The sequence below is a fragment of the Hemiscyllium ocellatum genome, chromosome 24 (assembly GCF_020745735.1).
Source record: "Hemiscyllium ocellatum isolate sHemOce1 chromosome 24, sHemOce1.pat.X.cur, whole genome shotgun sequence".
In the NCBI taxonomy this organism is placed as follows: Eukaryota; Metazoa; Chordata; class Chondrichthyes; order Orectolobiformes; family Hemiscylliidae; genus Hemiscyllium; species Hemiscyllium ocellatum.
The window spans coordinates 30,435,790-30,455,424 of NC_083424.1; the positions used below are offsets into that span (position 1 = coordinate 30,435,790).

The 19,635-nt window shown below is 42.9% G+C and overlaps 1 protein-coding gene across 2 annotated transcripts in view; it reads left to right on the forward strand.

Annotated features, from left to right (window-relative positions):
- The window catches only part of LOC132827138 (huntingtin-interacting protein 1-related protein-like), a 146,332-nt gene that overhangs the window by 113,813 nt on the left and 12,884 nt on the right, over positions 1-19,635 (forward strand). For both annotated transcript variants that reach the window (XM_060843661.1, XM_060843662.1), the window contains exons 20-28: positions 2,926-3,012; positions 3,933-4,040; positions 5,312-5,448; positions 7,364-7,474; positions 12,586-12,644; positions 12,764-12,794; positions 13,386-13,448; positions 14,129-14,229; positions 19,149-19,254. In XM_060843661.1, coding sequence (XP_060699644.1) covers positions 2,926-3,012; positions 3,933-4,040; positions 5,312-5,448; positions 7,364-7,474; positions 12,586-12,644; positions 12,764-12,794; positions 13,386-13,448; positions 14,129-14,229; positions 19,149-19,254 — 803 coding nt within the window. The remainder of the gene's footprint in view (positions 1-2,925; positions 3,013-3,932; positions 4,041-5,311; positions 5,449-7,363; positions 7,475-12,585; positions 12,645-12,763; positions 12,795-13,385; positions 13,449-14,128; positions 14,230-19,148; positions 19,255-19,635) is intronic.

A 19,635-nucleotide genomic window follows, 5' to 3' on the forward strand; every position in this document is an offset into this window, starting at 1 on the left:
TTTGTGAGGTGTAAGCATTGCTGGCTGGCCTGCATTTCTTGCCCGCCCCTGGTTTCCCTTGAGAAGCTGCCTTCTGGAACTGCTACAGTTGAGTTGACCTAAAAGGGAGGGAATTCTAGCATTTTGTCCCAGTGACAGTGAAGACGATGAACAACAGTAGATGATTCGGCCCTTGAAATCTGCTTCGCCATTCAATTGAATCATGTCTGATCTGTTTGTGCCTTGAATTTCCCATTCCTATCTGTTCCCGAGATTGCCTTACTTATTCAATTATTTTGTTACACCATCTTCTGGGGCAGAGGATTCCGAAGTGTCTCAGAACCAAAGCTCTCCTCATAGCTGTCCTAACTGGGTGATCTTTCACTTTAAAATGCCTCGTTCTGGACTGACTTACAGCATGAAATAGCCTTTCCACATCCACCTTGTCAAGTCCGTTCATGATCTTTTATAAACTTCAATCCAATCACCCCTCACTCTTCTAAATGCTAATAGAAACAAGTCCAGTCTGTCCACTCTTCCTCCTCTAGTAACCCTCCTCTGAAATACCTTCAATGCATTTAACATCTTCCAAAGGAAACCAAAACTGGACACAGTTTTTAAGGTGTGGTCTCACCAGTGCCCTGTATAACTAAAGCAAAACTTCCTTAATGTTTAATTCCTCTTGCATTCCGTTAGAGTTCTTAATCACTTGCTGTGGACTTTTTGCAAGACCTGCACAAGAACACATAAATCCCTCTGCACCTCAGAATTCCACAGCCATTCACCATCAAGTGATACTTAAGTAATATTCTTTTATTTTTCCTGACTAAGTGAGAACTCATGTTTTCCAACCCAATGCTACATCTGCCGGGTTTTTATTCACTCACTAACCCCCTAAGATGGCGCTGAGACCTGTACAACTCTGTGTGAGCTCCCTACAGCAGATCTAACTCTAACATTTCTTATAACCATTCTAGACTCTTAAACTTACATTCTAACTGATCTTACTAGCATTGATCTTGTCCTGTGCAATGTAACCTGGATACCTCTGTGTAAGCTTTTGTATAACCTTTGATCTGCATTTCCTTGCTTCCTGTGATCTGCCTGTATTGCTCATAAACAAGAGCTTTTTTACTGTATTTTGGTACATGGGACAATAAATTAATCAATCAATCAAGGGTGTGGAAAACAATGGTTAAGCTATGTTGTCCAAACAAAATACCTACCTGCCTATCTTCTGTAAATTTAACCACCATGCTTTTCATTCCCTAATCTAAGTTATTAATGTAAATTGTAAAAAGTAAGGACTCCGGCACAGAACCTTGCAGGATCCCACGCATCATATCCTGTCAATCTCAGAGACCCATCTATGCATATTCTCTGCCAATAGCCAACCTTCTACGTATGCTAATATGTTACCCCCAATATCACGTACTCCTAATTTGTGATGTGGAATCTTGAAAATTTCCTTTGAATATACATTGCATCGCCAGGGTTTTCCTTCATCCACAGCACCTTTATAGAATTCCCATAAATTGATTAAACATGATTTCACTTTCACAAATCCAGGCTGGCTCTTCCTAATTTCCTTGAGTTTATCTCGGTGCCCGGTTATGATCTTTTTAGTGACTTCTTCTAACTCATTGGGTAAAAAATGAGGTCTGCAGATGCTGGAGATCACAGCTGAAAATGTGTTGCTGGTTAAAGCACAGCAGGTTAGGCAGCATCCAAGGAATAGGAAATTCGATGTTTCGGGCATAAGCCCTTCATTCTGATGAAGGGCTTATGCCCGAAACGTCGAATTTCCTATTCCTTGGATGCTGTCTTCTAACTCATTCCCCATGACATTTGATATGCAAGTTTAGTGTCTCCTTCCTTTCTTAAAGAGAGGTTACATCTGTTACTTTCCAGTCTAATGGAACCTTTCCAAAATTGAACAAATGTTATTCTTTTCCTTTTCGATTCCTATAGAAACTCTTCCTGTTTTTAAATTCCTGACTAGTCTCATTTCATGCTCACTCATTTGTCCTAGTTAACCTTACAGTCATTCTGTGCTGTTCTTTATATTCTGACTGGTCAGCTGACCACCCATTTAGCTTTGTGCAATTGTATGCTTTTTCCTTAAGTTTGATGCTTAAGTTCTTAAATTCTTCAGTTGACCACAGATAGTGTGTCTTCCCTCACCATTTTTCTTTATAGTAGGAATGCAGTTATCTTGATGATGTTGAAATATCCCCTTACATCTCTCCCATTGCTTCTCTATTGATCTATCTCCTAGCCTAATGTCTCATTTTACTTCAGCCAGCTCAGCTTTCACATTCACATCTTTGTTGTTTTTTAAGATTAAAATACTAACCTTAGACCCACTGTTTTGCCTTTCAAACTGGATGTAAAATTCAATCATATTATGATCGCTCTTCCCTAAAGGTGCTGTTGCTCTGAGATATTAATCATGTCACAGTACCTTGTCTATTAAAACCTGGTCTCTGGCTGCTTCCAAAACATGCTGTGCTAAGAAATTATATCAAAATGTATTCTCCAAATCCACATAGTGATGTTATGAGAGATCCACAAATAATTTTAATAAACTGACCTAGTATCCATAACCTACCCGTCCATCCTCCCAGTTACCCTGTTCCCCTTGCATTTCTTGTACACTAAGGTCCTATTTGCAGAGGAAGAGGAATAATAATTGATCACCCAAATATTAATTGAGGACCACCAGACAATAAACTAACTTTAATGTGAACAAAATCCATAGGGCAAGAGCAAAAACTGAGAACAGAGCCTTAAGAATAGCATTGGACCCCTTCAGGCCTTAGTGTAGTTTCCATGGTAATGTGTAAATGTGAGAGTGCACAATTCCTGTACTTGATTGTATACATCTCATCCAAGTCTGTGATGAATCAAAAACTAAAGGAGTTTGATTTCTTCCATTGCTTTTAGATTACCTCATAAATAGGACAGAAGCTGCCTTAGAGTCGGTGAATTTGATGGAACAGGGACACTTTGAGTACTTGAAGAACATGGAAGGTATGACCACTCAATCTCCTGGACAGCACACCCCAATAATTTCAATGTTTGTTGATTTATGAAGTTAGGATTCTGACCACCAAAAGGTGAGTAACTTACATACTTTTCACTTTGTTCCCTCCCAGCTCAGAGGTTGGGACACATGCTTGCTCCAATTGGATCTCTTTCACCTAAAAGCAAAGTCTATCACAGAAAGTTTATTTGGACTAACCCCCCACCCCCACCCCCACCAGCCTTCCCTTTCCCAATTACACCAGGTTGTGAGAAGATTCAGTAAGATGCTGGTCCTCCAACAGTGCCTTGTTCACCTCATCATGTGTGAGCCTCCACATTGTTGGATGAGTCCACTGTGTTGGCATGTCAGCTGAGCTTTACCCTGTTTTCAGTTGAACAGCCTGTGTACTTTAACCAATGGGTTACTGGGCGAGGGAGTTGCGTACTTTCCTTTACAGTGTGGATATTGGGAACTGTTTGTACAACAAATCCAATTTCAGCTCTCCATACACAGTGTAAACCTGACCCAGACATAGGATAGAATTCCAGAATCTTACTTTTCAGTATGTGTCAGTGTCAGTCCATGCAGTGATTAATATACTCAGTCAATAAGGAGCCTGAGTTTATTAAAAGCAGTTATCATTTCATATAAATCTAATGGAAGTGTCATAAAAGTTTTGCATGATGGATTAATAATACTGAAAGGTTGATCCAAGAATAAATTACAGATGTGAAGAAGGTTCCTCTCTTGTACTGTTGTTGAATAAGCATCATCTTTGAATTTCTTACATCTCCATTGTCCTTCCCAGTTCTCTGTGATATTCTGTACAGATAAGCAACTATGATTTGAAACACTCAAAGTATAGCATTCACTTGGATCTTCCCCTTGGGCATCTATATAAAACCGCTCGCCTTTGTTCCTGTAGATGCCAGTGGCCTCCTTAAAGCACTGACCAGGTTTGCACACCTGACTGCAGATACCATAGTCAATGGCAGTGCCACTTCACATCTGGCTCCAACTGATCACGCTGACAGTAAGTATTGAATCCATTTGCTCCTGGAATTTCTTATTGCAACGCCTTCACCAGGAAGAGGCTGCCAAGCAGTGTAGTGGATTGTGTCATTAGGCTAGTGCCCAGGCTACTGCACTGCAGCCACTGGTTCAAACTCCATCTTAGCAGCTGCTGAAATTTCAATTCAAGTAATTAATTTGCAATTGACAACTCATCTCAGATAGTGACCATGAAACTATTTGGAGGAGACTGTGGTTTTGCTAACCCTTCACTCACTGCCCATGTTGTTCAAACATCCACTTTAAGTCCTAATGATTTGATGATTTAGATGAGGGAATGAAATGCATTACATCCACGTTTGGAGACAACACAAAGCTGGGTGGGAGGGTGAACTGTGAGGAGGACGCAGAGATGCTTCAGTCTGATGAGTGAGCAATTGCAGGGCTGATGATGTATAATGTGGATAAATATGAGATTATCCACTTTGATAACAAAATCAGGAGGGCAGATTATTATCTGGATGATGGTGGATTGGGAAAGGTGGAGGTGTGATGAGACCTTGCTCTTTATAAACCTACCACTGAAAGTAAGCAGGCAGTGAGGAATGGCATGTTGACCTTCATAGTGACAGAATTTGAGTTCAAGAGAAGGGATGCCATGCTGCAGTTGTGTACGGCCTTGGTGAAACCACACCTGGAGTATTCAGTGAAGTTTTGGTCTCCATATCTGAGGAAGAGGGATGTTCTGGCTGTGGAGGGAGTGCGACAAAGATTTATCAGACTGATTCCTGAGGCTTTAAGAGAGACTGGATTGATTAGGACTATATTCACTGGAGTTTAGATGAATGAAGGGAATCTCATACCATTCTAATAGGACTAGATAAAGTAAAAGCAGAAAGGATGTTCCTGATGACTGGGGAGTGCAGATCCAGGGGTCACAGCCTATGGATATAGATTAGGACATCCAGGACTGAGGTGAGGAGAAATGTCTTGACCCAGAGAGTGGTGAATCTGTAGAACTCTCTGCCACATATCCCATGGAAGGACTTTACAATAATTCAATATTTTTCAAAACTCCAGTGTCATCAATTGGGCTGAAGGTCCTGTTTCAGAACTCTGATTGTAACATTGTCAATTCCTGAGGATCTCTGTTAAGAAGGCAGTATGGATGATACAGATGTTTTAACTTTGAAACTTTACTTTTCCCTCATGTAGGGAAACAAATTCTTTGAACAGCAACACAGGGCTTAGTTTTAAGAATAATTTTCTGCTAATTGTTTTTCATTCCTACAGGACTGACTGATAACTGCAGAGAGTGTGGTGATGAGAGTGTACGCTATTTGAGTGATCTGAAGGATAGGCAGTCAATTACCCACGCTGATCCAGCTGAAGTGAGGAGAGTAATGCAGAGAATTCTTGATCTTGGACAGGTAACAACCAACCCCTAATCCTCAACTAGGAATGGGATATCTTACTAGACTATAGAAAACTCAATAACGCTTGCAATTGCTCCTCTGGGTAGAGAACTGAGTGAATCCTGTGGTTCAGTGTCTGTGTTCCTCCATTACTGGGCCCGAAGCCCAGTTGCCTACAGAGTGCAGGCTGCAGCTCACTGTTGTTTGTGTGGCTGTGCTGGAAGTTAACAAGAAAGCCACATGGAATGCGAATTGGCTTTGCACTTGGTCTGTTATTTAAGGAGATCATCTTCATTCAATTAACTCACTTTAGTTCCATGCATCTTTAATATCTTGTGCTTACAGCTTACTCCCACCATGAAACTTGAAGAACTTTGAGGGAAATTGTAAGTGGCTGCTCACCAGAATAAATGTGTTTGTCAGTGATCTGAGGACCCAAACAAATTGCCTGCACCTTTTTTAAAAAGTGACTTGTCATAGAATCCTTCCAGCGTGGAAGCAGGCGATTAGGCCCATCGAGTCCACAATGACCCTCCGCAGAGCATCCCACCCAGATCCGCACCCCCCACTCCCCCACCAAGCTATCCCTGTAACCTTGCCTTTCCCATGGCTAATCCGCCTAGTTTGTAATTAATGAAACCAGGCCCATATGGATCTCATTGATTATGCGATCCCTGGTCGGGATTGTTAACACAGACCAGTCAGGGAGCCCTGGCTGACAAATATAAACTGGAGATTATTTCCCCATCCAACTCTATTTTGATTTAATCCCTGCCCTCCCCTTCACTGTTTGATCACACAGCATTGCCCTTTGGTGTGAAGGGCACTGCTTGTCACTGGCCACTCAGGTGTTCTCCTTTCTTCCTGGTGGTGGAAACTGAATAAAGATTTGTGCACCTTGTAAAAAAAAAGAAAAAAAACACTGGAGATACACCTGCACACACACAACATGGGTGCTGAGGAAAATATAAGCACTACCGTGGTTAGGCAGTAGTGTGGGGGGAAAAAAAGAGAAAAAAAATCAAAAAAATAAACTGGAGATTCAGAAGGTCTCCACAGTCTAGGGACTGACTTTGAGCTGGATGTCAGAGCCCAAGTCACATTCAGTTCCTCCCTGACTATCGCATTCATTCCCCCACTGTCACACTCATTCCTCATTGTCACACTCTATCCCCCATTATCACACTCACTCCCCCATTGTCACACTCTCTCCCTCCCGCACTGTCACATGTAAATAATGGGTGACTTGATTACCGGACGCCAGCCTCTGCACCCTTACTTCACTAAACTACACATCCCTGGACACTATGGGCAGTTTACCTCAGGCAATCCACCTAAACTGCACATCTTTGGACTATGAGAGGAAACCTGAGCACCTGGAGGAAACCCACGCAGATACGGGGACAACGTGCAAACTCCACATAGTTGCCCAAGGACGACATCGAACTTTGGACCCTGGCGCTGTGAGGCAGCCATGCTAACTACTGAGCCACCATGCCACCCTGTCACTGCAGTCTGTTGCAATCCAGCAGATGTCTCTTGCAAATGGGCATGAAGAGATCACTCAAACTTGGGAGTGTTTGAATCAAATTGAATTCTAACTCTGCATTTTACTGTCTCTTTTCTGGAATGGGACCTACTGTACAGCAACGTGAAAGTGGCAGTACAAATGCTTCTTGAAAAGGGTACTGTATTTGTTAACACTTTATCAAGCTGGAGTCCACCTTTTAATTTAGATACTGTCAAATGTTTCATTTTTATTGCAGGTTAAGGAATCTTGGGATATGAACCTCGAATCAAAGTATTTTTTTTTTAGAAGAAATAGGGTTTATTTTCTGAATAATCATCTATAGATAATTTGAATAAGCATTGGTTTGAATGTTTAAAATAGTTGACAGATTTTTAAAAAAAAACTTTTTCTTTTGCTCAGGAATTGAGGCCTAAAAGCATTGATATCAGACAAGAGGAACTTGGGGATATGGTGGATAAGGAAATGGCACAAACATCTGCAGCCATCGAAGATGCGGTAAAGAGGATTGAGGTAATGCAGCATCTGTTTCTAATGAAAGAAAAATCCTTTCTTATGAAATGAAAAACACTAAATGTTGGAAATACTCACCAGGTCAGGCAGCTTCTTTGAAGTGAGAAACTGAGATATTGTTTCAGGCTGATGGTCTTTTGTTAGAAACTTTTTTTTTAAATGGTTTGGAATCATTTCCCTAATTTCTGTTTTCTGTCTCTATAATCCTGGTCAACTCCCTGTAGACTGTTGCTACAGTGTTCTGTATTGAGTAAAAACAATGACTGCAGTTGCTGGAAACCAGATTCTGGATTAGTGGTGCTGGAAAAGCACAGCAGGTCAGGCAGCATCCGAGAAGCAGTAAAATTGACATTTCGGGCAAAAGCCCTTCATTAGGAATACAGGCAGAGTGCCTGAAGGGTGGAGAGATAAATGAGAGGAGGGTGGGGGTGGGGAGAAAAATAGCATAGAGTACAGTAGGTGAGTAGGGGATGGGATGAACGTGATAGGTTAGGGAGGAGGGTGGAGTGGATAGGTGGAAAAGAAGATTGGCAGGTTGGACAAGTCATGGGGACAGTGCTGAGCTGGAAGTTTGGAACTGAGGTGAGGTGGGGGAAGGGGAAATGAGGAAACTGTTGAAGTCCACATTGATGCCGTGGGGTTGAAGTGTTCTGAGGCGGAAGATGAGGTGTTCTTCCTCCAGGGTCGGGTGGTAAGGGAGTGGCGGTGAAGGAAGCCCAGGACCTCCATGTCCTCGGCTGAGTGGGAGGAGGAGTTGAAATTTTGGGCCACAGGGCGGTGTGGTTGATTGGTGCGGGTGTCCCGGAGATGTTCCCTAAAGCATTCTGCTAGGAGGCACCCAGTCTCCCCAATGTAGAGGAGACCGCATCGGGAGCAACAGATACAATAAATGATATTGGTGGATGTGCAGGTAAAACTTTGATGGATGTGGAAGGCTCCTTTAGGGCCTTGGATGGATGTGAGGGAGGAGGTGTGGGCGCAGGTTTTGCAATTCCTGTGGTGGCAGGGGAAGGTGCCAGGACGGGAGGGTGGGTTGTTGGGGACATGGACCTGACCAGGTAGTCACAGCGGGAATGGTCTTTGCGGAAGGTGGAAATGGGTGGGGAGGGAAATATATCCCTGGTGGTGGGGTCCGTTTGGAGGTGGCGGAAATGTCGGCGGATGATTTGGTTTATGCAAAGGTTGGAAGGATGGAAGGTGAGCACCAGGGGGGTTCTGTCCTTGTTACGGTTGGAGGGGTGGGGTCTGAGGCCGGAGGTGCGGGATGTGGACGAGATGCGTTGGAGGGCATCTTTAACCACATGGGAAGGGAAATTGCGGTCTCTAAAGAAGGAAGCCATCTGGTGTGTTCTGTGGTGGAACTGGTCCTCCTGGGAGCAGATACAGTGGAGAAATTGGGAATACGGGATGGCATTTTTGCAGGAGGTAGGGTGGGAGGAGGTGTAATCCAGGTAGTTGTGGGAGTCGGTGGGTATGTAAAAAATGTGGGTGTCAAGTCAGTCGTCATTAATGGGGATGGAGAGGTCCAGGAAGGGGAGGGAGGTGTCAGAGATGGTCCAGGTAAATTTAAGGTCAGGGTGGAATGTGTTGGTGAAGTTGATGAATTGCTCAACCTCCTCGTGGGAGCACGAGGTGGCGCCAATGCAGTCATCAATGTAGCAGAGGAAGATGTGGGGAGTGGTGCAGGTGTAATTACGGAAGATGGACTGCTCTACGTAGCCGACAAAGAGACAGGCAGACCTGGGGCCCATACGGGTGCCCATGGCTACCCCTTTGGTCTGGAGGAAGTGGGAGGACGGTGTTCTGTATTGTCAGGTAAAGGTTCTCCTGAACATCAGAAATTAATGATAATTATTATTGTTGGTGATATTGTTCATGTAATCTTTGGTGAAACTTGATAAGCCAACTATGTTCATCACATATCTGAACTTAGCCTCTGCGCTAAAGTTACTTTAATTGAGAGCCCTCGTCATGTTTTACAAATGTATAAAAACCAGTTGATTGCCTGTTGTGTTGAGCATGTTGGGAGACACATGTGAGAGATTTGGTGAGAGTTTTTGTAGTGGGTGATAATGAGCACCTTTTGGATTGGCTGTGGTTTCTGTGGTATCAATTAGAGCAGACAAAGGCCTCCTTTTGCTATACTCACTTAAAATGGGCCATATGTTATTCACTAAGAATTCATGCTGCAATCTCCATTTCTTTCATTGTTTCTGGTGTATTTCTGTGGTAGGTTTTCTATAATTAGCTAGCATATTAAATTATTATATTGTGGAGCATCAGCTGGCAGGAAGGTGGGTAGCATGGCATGAACTCTTAAACGGCAATGTCTCTCAACTTTGCCATTATAGAGAGGGACTCAGGGAGAATACATTGTAAATGCTTGTGTCAGATGTTGCTTTTGTGCACCATCTGCTGGGCTGGATGTGAACAGCAACGGGTGAAAACTCATTGGGCTGAATCTTACCTTTTCTTTGATCAAGTGCGAGTTCTGCTGAGATTTTTTGATGGGATTCTCGCCGCAAGGCCTAGAAAGTTTTCTCACTGAATCTTTACTAGACTCATCTCATTAACTACCCCAAGCCATGCCATCTTTAAAAGCCCAAGCAAGCCATGCCAGTCCGTAATGCCCTGTACAGTTCCTGATATTTGTCTTGGGCATGAGGCAGAGTAATGTTGGTGCCTGCTTTTGCAAGTGAGGAGCTGATTCCTTGCTGTAGGGCAGACCCAGGATGTCCTCTTTCCCCAAGACCAGCAAGAGAGGTATTGGCACCAGACCAATGTGGTCTGAAGTTGCCATATGTGTCAGTATAGTCTCAGCAGTCTGGAGGGCTGCACAGCATTGTGGGAAGAAAGTCAATGCCCTTCCCCACTCTGCCAGCGTAAGTACTACCAGCTTCTTTCCGATCCCTCACACTCCTGCACCTGTCTCCCACTCTCACTCTTGCGATGTCTTCCCTCAGGTCTCACACACCCTGACCCCACTAACCGAGCCAAGCCTCTGTGCCCATTACTCACTCGCGCAGGACACCACTCCACTCTTCGCCAAAACTAGCTGCTCTGCCGCCCAGTTCCACGTCAGGGTTTCCTGCTTCTCTCTCTCTCTCTCTCTTTCTCTCTCTCTCTCTCTCTCTCTCTCTCTCTCTCTCTCTCTCTCTCCAGGAGGAAAACAGCTCCCAGATAAGACAGAAACAGTCAAGACAGGTGATGCGCTGTCTGCCATTTTGCTCCTCACCGCTTGTGTGGAGACCCTGACACCATCCCAAATGTCCGTGAGACTGTGTAAGAGCCTCTGGACTGGTATGAAGGTTGCTGTTGACCTGCTGTGAGAGCTATCCACCTGGACCGGACTGAGGCCTGCTGACAACCAGGCCAACCCTCCTGGCCTTGTGAGTGTGTTAAACAGCAAGGCAGGGTGACAGTAATATGAGCCTGGTAGCTCTGACTGAGGGGCAAAGCACTGAAAGGCAATGCAAAGCCCAGATGCCTCGAGTCTCAGAGTAAATGAGCACTGTGATGGTGAGTGAAGAATCTGAAGCTGTGGCCTGTCTATGAGCTGGATCTGTGTCCCTGAGCACACAGTATCCCTGCTGCAGCACTACGATGAGAGTTCCTAGTGCAGCCTGGGGTGCTGCATTGAAATGCAGAAGAGTCCTGTAAATGGATCGGAGATCTGTCATCAGGGTTCTCAGAGGCTGGTACACACTGGGCGCCAATATCTATGGGTGTGAGGTGCATGTGACTGGCGCCCATGGAATAAGCCTGGAGATGTTAGTACGCCCTTTGGAGTGGATGGGGGTGACTAGCAGGTGTTCACTCTGTTTTCCATGTTGAGATTTGCTGATACTGAGCTTGTTCGGTAGGATAGGAAGGTGAATATCAATGAGGCCAATTGTGCCATTAACAAGCTTATTCGCAAATGATAAATCCTCTCGAATGGCAACTTACTGCTGCCTAGTGAGAAACCTACTGCACTGCTTGTTAAAAGTATAAAAGATGGAGCCCGGTGCTTCCAATATCAAGACAGGCCTTCCTGGACTTTTCGTCTAACCCTGCCACAAATCACACCTTAGACCACGTTGCTCAGGCCCCTACCAGACTCTGCCCATTGTTGTTGAGAGCTGGACTCTTTATACATTGTGAACAAGCTTTCACATTCATGTATTTCACAAGGGGATCACTGGATAATGAGTCGCCATGGAAACCCATGCTAGTTTCCTCTTCCTGTGCAATCGCTTTTGTTTCTCTATTTGTTACCTTAAGAACACAGTGTTCCCATTTTAAAAATGAATAGTTTTGTGGGATACGGCATCACTGGAAAGACCAACATTTGTCTCCTAACCTTAATTCCCTTTGGAAATCTGACCAGCAGTTGAGAATTACGTGTAGGTCAGACCAGGCAAGAACAGCAGAGTTTTTTTGCCTAAAAGATGCGTTTTTACAACAATTCCATCACTGGGACTTGCTATCAATTCTAAATTATCAATTGCTGTGTGAACATGTATCTCCAGAGCATTAACCTGGGACTTAAGGGGTCAAAGGATAGTTGGAGAAGGTGGAACAGGATACTGTGTTGGATGATCAGCCACGATCATCATGAATAGCAATGCAGGCTCAAATAGCCTACACTTGCTCCTATTTTCTACATATCTATGATTCTACGTTAGTCCAATGATATTATCACTATGTTCCCATCTCCCTTTCAGTTGGTATCTCAGTCCTTACAAGTTCAACATCATTTCACACATAAGCACCTTGTAGCACTGACAGCAATTACAAAGATTTGAATTTTTCCTACTGACTTCTATCTTTACTTTGAATAAAGTTTAGAGAATATATTCAGTTTTCTCAAGCAAATTGGAAATACCTCATGACCTGCCTGACAGTTTGGTATTTATTTTGCAATAGACATTCATTTTGTTTCAGAGATTTATGAGAAATTTCTAAGTGGCATTCTTAAGGATTTAAACAGATAAACAGAGAAGAATTCTTAACCCATCCAGCATTAGGAAATCATTCCATTCAAATAGTTCTTTGCAGGGATGAGCTGTCTGCAGTACACTGATAACTGACTCGGCCTTTTTGGTCTATCTTTGACATTTAATCTGCAGGAAATGATGAACCAGGCCCGGAAAGGAAGCTCTGGAATTAAACTTGAAGTCAATGAAAGGTCAGTTAGAAATTTGCCAATCACGTACACAACCCAATTTTACAGAAACAAATTGAAATTGTTTTTTGTTTATGCTAATGGGGCAACTTCATTTTCCTTTCTCTCTCTGTCACTTGCAGAATCTTGAACTCCTGCACAGATCTGATGAAGGTAAGGAATACACATTTGGTTTCTTGGTCAAAAGGGTATAGGTAAAGTCACCATAGTCCTACCAGACCATAGGGCAGCTTTCTCATCAGAGAGAGACAAATGGTGGTGGTTTAACCTGAGGGTCTCCATGCCTCAGGTGAGGGGAAGAGGTCAAGAAGGAGAGTTTCCATGGTAACTTCAGCCAGTGTGGGAATTGAACCCATGCTATTGGCATCATTCTACATCTCAAATCTGCCATCCAGCTAACTGAGCTGTACAGGTAGTTAGGTATCAAATGATAAATATAATAGTCTGTTACTAGGCTTGGAAACAATGTGCCTATTAAAGGTTGAGTTCAAATAATCCTTCCTTATGTTCTTTACTTGTTGTTATTATATTTACTCATTGTAAGAGAGAGTTCAGCATGTTTCCTTGTACAGTGATGTTGAAGAGATGTGATGGTTGTGGCTGAAGATGGATAGTTTATCAGTAAAGTGGGTTCATTTAAACAAACATTCTGATGTAGCACCTCCTGAAGAGGAGTTTCTTGAATTTGAAATCCATTGCCATGACCCTAATGTACACTCACCACTGCATTTTCTCTCACTTCAGGCGATAAGACAACTGGTGATGGCTTCTACAAGTCTGCAGAAGGAGATTGTGGAAAGTGGACGGGTAAGGACACATGCTGGTGCCCAAGTTACACTTTGGAGTCGCATCTCCCTGATGATCTCAGTCATAAACTCCAGAGGCCCTCACCCCAGTGGGACACCTTTCATCATGGGTGTTGACCAATTAGGTTCAAGATTGCTTAGGCTGGGGGTTGGGAACTTGTAACAGTGTCATTATGTTAAATTGATGCCAAATTCATGTAGATTCTTTTTCTAACACACACCCTGATTTTATTTTAAAATGCCATTCATGGAATCACAGCCATAACTACCTGTGGCAAAGTAGAACTTTAATCTATGGATTCAGCATACCTGGAGAGGTCACCTTGAACACAATCACTTTATCCTTCAGGTGGTCACTATGCTTCACCTTATCTGTATTGTTACTGATTAACTCTCTGAGTTCAGCACGTTGACAGTCTTACAAGCGCAAGGTAAATGATAGGATTTAGACCGACAATTCAATTGAACCTAACCCATGCTGACAACTTATTGTATGCCCGCCCATCTAATCTCCATGAAGGGACAAAGAGATCGCAAAGAAAACTATCTGAGGTCAATTAAACAAAATTCTGTGAATATCCCTTCTACGCTGTCTGTTTACAATGATGTTGTAAAACCAATGGATCCTTTCGGTGATGAAATATTGAAATACAGTTAGTGAAATAACGTTTGCATTTACAGGGGGCAGCAACACCAAAAGAATTCTATGCTAAGAATTCTCGTTGGACGGAAGGCCTAATATCTGCTTCTAAAGCTGTGGGATGGGGTGCAACACAACTGGTGTAAGTATTATTTTAGTTACTTACTGGAGAAATTATATTCACATGTAGAATCATAGAGTCATACAGCACAGAAACAGACCCTTTGGTCCGACCAGTCCATGCTGAACATAATGCCAAACCACACTAGTCCCACCTGCCTGCTGCTGGCCCATATCCCTCCAAACCTTTCCTATTCATGTACTTACCCAAATGTCTTTTAAATGTTGTAATTGTACCCACATCCATGACTTCCTCAGGAAGTTCATTCCTCACGTGAACCACCCTCTGTGTAAAACATGTACCCCTCTTTTTTTTAAAAAAAATCTCTCTCGTCTCACTTTAAAAATATGTGCCTTATATTTGCAATTTTCCATCCTAGGGAAAAGATAACTGCCATTAACCCTATCTATAAACCTCATTATTTTATCAGTTTCTATTAACCTGCTACAATCCAGTGAAAAAAGTCCCAGTCTGTCCAGCCTTTCTTAATAACTCACCATCCATACCCAGCAACATCTTGGTAAATCTCTTCTGACCCCTCTCCAATAATATCCTGCCTATAACTAGGTAGCCAGAGCTGTACACAGTATTCCAGAAGAGGCCTTACCAATGTCCTGTACAACCTCAACATGACCTCCCAACTCTTACACTCAAAGGACTAAGCAATGAAGGCAAGTGTGCTAAACGCTTTTTAAACCTCCCTGACTGCGTGTGATGTAAACTTCAAAGCATTAGGCACCTGACCCTTCATTGCTCCTGATCTATTACTGGACTGTCACAATAATGGGAGGAAAATATCTGTCTGACAGACGTTCTGGTGTCACACAATCACTGGGTTTCCTGAAATCAGTTCGTGCTCAGTATGACAGAGCAATGAGTGTGTGTCAGTACAGAGTGGAGTAACATGAAGATGATCTGCAGATTAGTGAGGTACAAATGAACAGCTCTCTCCAATCAGGATAAAGCTCCTTCTCACAGGTTGGTTTTCATCTTTAGAAATTAGTTTGAATCTTAGTATTTGATTCTCTAATCCTGATATTGCTTACATCAGACAATATCACCTATGAACATCAGCACAAACCAGCTGTATTTACTCCCCGTGCATGCGCATGAATAATAATGTCCCTTTCTTCCTTTCTCTTTCAAACTGCCTGTCTAATCTATTCTTGAATGTTGACCTTGTTTCTGCTTCAGTTATCAACTACAGAATCATATTACACACACCCTCTTTATTAAACCAGGTTTTGTATGAGTTGAACTTTGCTCTTAAATAACAATTCTTTCAACACTTTCAGAAGCAAAAGGGTAGTCTATCTTTTCTCTTGCCCTCATTTTCCCAAAGGTTTGAACCTTTGGATTGGTCCATGTCTATGGGCAGATTTCTGTAACAGTTTGCCAGTTCCATCTGGCTGCTCTTCCTGCTTGCCATCAGGTACATTGGAAGCATTGACAAGCTGAGCATCAATCTGTTTGACTCCATTATGAATGCACCTCCTCTGACCACCATATCCTGGTGTTGGAATCAAGTCTGGTGCTTTTGACCCAGAGGTAGGGATGCTACCACTACACTCCTCTTGGCTCTGAATCAGAAGATTGTGAGTTCGGGTCCCAATCCAACACTTATGCACAAAAATCAAAGCTGACACTCCAGTGCGATAGTGAAAGAGTGCTGCATCGTCAGAGATGCCATCCTTCTAAGTCGCCTTTAAACCAAGGTCCTTTTGTGGTTCATGTGAAAGATTCCATGGCACAATTTCAGACACCAAGGGAGTTATCCCAGGTGTCCTTGCCAAACTTTATCCCTTAATTGACACCTGGCTATTATCCCTCCAGTGTGGAAGCAGGCCACTCAGCCCATCAAGCCCACACCAACCCTCCAAAGACCATCCCACCAGGATCCATCCCGCTACCCTATCCCTGTAACCCTGCATTCCCTACGGCTAACTCATCTAGCCTGCACGTCCCTGAACACTGTGGGCAATTTAGCATGGCCATTCCACCTAACTTGCACATCTTTGGACTGTGGGAGGAAACAGAGCACCCAGTGGAGCACACAGACACCGGAGTACATGTAAACTCCACACAGACAGTCACCTAAGTGTGGAATTGCACCCGGGTCCCTGGTGTTGTGAGGCAGCTGTGCTAACCACTGAGCCACTGTGCCACCTCAGTTATCCCAGCTGTAGGCACATTGCTGTTTGTGAGAGCTGACTGTTCACTGGTTAATTGAGACCTTAACCTACTTTACAATAATAACCACACTTCAGTAATACATCAATGACTGTAAAGTACTTTGAGACTTCTGGTGGTTATATAAATGCACGTGTCTTTTTTTAAACTTCCAATTAAAAAAATCAAGATCGTAGCATATTATGGGTTGTTTTGGATTTTACCAACCACTGCAACCCATCTCATTGAAGGTTTAATTATTCCAAGTTTGTGATCGAGTTTGTACAGAGAAGAAACATTTCCTGTTGATGAAACTGATAATATGCGAAAAGCTTGCAAATTACTTAAAACAAAATAGATATAACACAGCCCCACACACGTCAAGAATGGCTTTGCCTGCAGAGGTTTTATATTTTAAATGTCCAGGATCACTTTTCCAATAACATAATTAACTGCCTCATCTTTTATTATTGACTATTTTCAGCAGCACTAAGTGTACATATTGTATTTTTGCATTGTTCACCTACTTCACTCAGTTATTCTTATCCAAGAAACAGTAGATGTTATTGTGTAACTATCCACTAGGTGTCACATGAGAGCAATCAGCGGGTGCTAAAGCACATTTGAAGGGGGCCACAGACTGAAAACTATGAGAAGGGGTCCCCTAAGGGTTTTTGGGAGCCCTGGCAACTGAACCGATGAAATACCCAAGCCTAACCTAATTTGGAGCCTGATATCATGAAACTTGCAGCAAAGCACCAAGTTCAAGCGTCGCATTAGGTGTGACAGATGTTTAAGTTCATACCGTCTTTTTTAAAGTTTTATCCTGTATGGCGGAAAATCAAGTTTTCTTGGTGTTCAATTTTCTGTCTATCTGTTCGTGTTGTATCCCTATTTGAAAGCGGGACCCTGGAACCTGAGAAGAGTTCCTGGGGAGGGCCGAGGCCAAAAAACCAGTTGAGAATCAGTGCCTTAGAGTCACAGAGACGTACAGCATGGAACCAGACCCTCAACTTTTCCATGCCAACCAGATATCCCAAATTAATGTAGTCTCATTTGTCATCATTTGGCCCATTTCCCTTTAATCCCTTCCTATTCTTGTGCCTTTTAAATGTTGTAATTGTACCAGCTTCCACCATTTCATCTGGCAGCTCATTGCATACACACCACCCTCTGCATGAAACAGATTGTTTGCAATGACACTGAACGCATTGTAAGCCACCCCCTCCCCAGGCCTGCGGAACCAAGTCCACATTCTGTCTTAGAGATGGCCTTAGCACAGCAGTGTGAAGAGATCATGTTCATATGGTTTCTGTTTTCTGTGAAACTGGGACAAAGCCAGAATCTTCAAACAATGGCTGTGTGACAGCTCAGTGCTTATCACCCGGGTGGTCTTGTTTGTGAACGAACTGATCAGGAATGCTTAAAAATAAAATGTGAAACAAAGTCCATTGAAAATAAATAAACAAACACCAAGACAGGAAAAAGACATGCTGGTCCATTTGGCTTATGATGCTTTTATCCATCTTTGTGCAAAGACCCACCTCCAACACACTCACGTAGCAGCCAACTCATAACTTGGGAGTGCCCAGAAAAAGTGATGCATTCAGGCCAGGTAGGGAGGAACTATTTAAAAAATTACAATGCGGCCTTCTTAGATCATCAAAGTTATTGTAGGATAGTACAATAGCCCAGATTTATATGATCAAATGAGCATCTTTTGTAAGATGTGAGTTCTTTTTGCAGCTTTTGCTCAAAGAATTTCTCTGAATTAGAGTTCACTGCATGAGCTAGCAACCTGGCCTACAAGCCAACAGTATATTCTGTAGGAAGAGAAAGACAAACCAATGTTCAAATTATGTCTCTCCCTCACCTATGTAGTTGAAATAATTGTTCTTGTATTTCTCACTCTGTCTAAGGACCTATGATCTGTATGTCCTTTGTTATGATTTGCTTGTGGTGCTTGCAAAACAAAACTTTTCACTGTACTTAGGTACATGTGACACAGTCTACATTATTAGTTTTGAAACCTCTTTATTAGATTGTCACTTCACAAGTGTACATGCCCAGCAGGATGAGTCCATTTGGTTAACTCTGGAGTTTTAAACTGGAAATGAATCAAGTGCCAACCTTTTATCACTCCCATCTCCCCCCGCCCCCAAATTCTCAATGCACCTACCATAAGAGGGACCCAAACTGAACACAATATCATAACTATCCTGTACAAGGACAGAATAGTATGCGCCATCTTGTAGTAAACGTGGCTGTGAAGACACCCGAGAATTCTGTTCGAAGTTTAGCCGCAGTCTTAAAAGCGTCGATCATGAATCTTTACAGAATGGTGCATTGAATGCACCTGGTTATTTCTTTCACTGCTGGTATTAATGCTTTTGAATGCAAGCGTTTTTTTATCTAGTTTATTTCCGTGTTTTATGATGTGAAGCCATTTCTTAGAAAGGTTACTAAACTTCCCATTGAATTGGAATTTCTGCAACACTGAACCAAGAACTGAGCATAGACTTTCCAATTTCTGAGCACCAGGAATTATCAGTAAGGGACCCAGCTTTATTTGACAGTTTTTTAGAAGAATGAATTGAAGGATCAAGCCTGTTCACCACCTTTCTCGCTGAGTCTGTTCCAGGTTGTTCCATTTCTTCCCTTGTCCCTATCTAGTTCTGGGTGGATAATAGATGCAGCTCCCCACGTGTGGTTGATGGGGACAAACGAATAAAAGATTGTAAACTTCCATTCATTTATCTTTCTGATTCCAGAGATTCAGCTGATAAAGTTGTCCTGAAGACTGGGAAATACGAAGAGTTGATTGTCTGTTCACATGAAGTCGCAGCCAGCACAGCACAGCTTGTGGCTGCATCAAAGGTGAGTGGGTTAAGGAAGTGAGACCTTAGATGTCCAGGGGGAATGGGGAAGAGGGTGGGAATTAATCGTTAGAGATTTACAGCGCAGAAACAAATCCTTTGGTGTCACTCCTCCATCTTCATGTTGACCAGCTATCCTAAACTGATCTAGTCCCATTTTCCTTCATTTGGCCCACATCCCTCTAAATCCTTCCTATTCATGTACCCACTCTGAATCCTTTTAATTGCTGTAATTGTACCAGCCTCCACCACTTCTCTGACAGTTTGTTCCATACATGCACCACCCTCTGTGTGAAGAAGTTGCCTCTTGTGTGTCTTTTTAAATCTTTCCCCCCTCACCTTAAATCTATGCACTCTCGTTTTGAACTCCCCTATCTTAGGG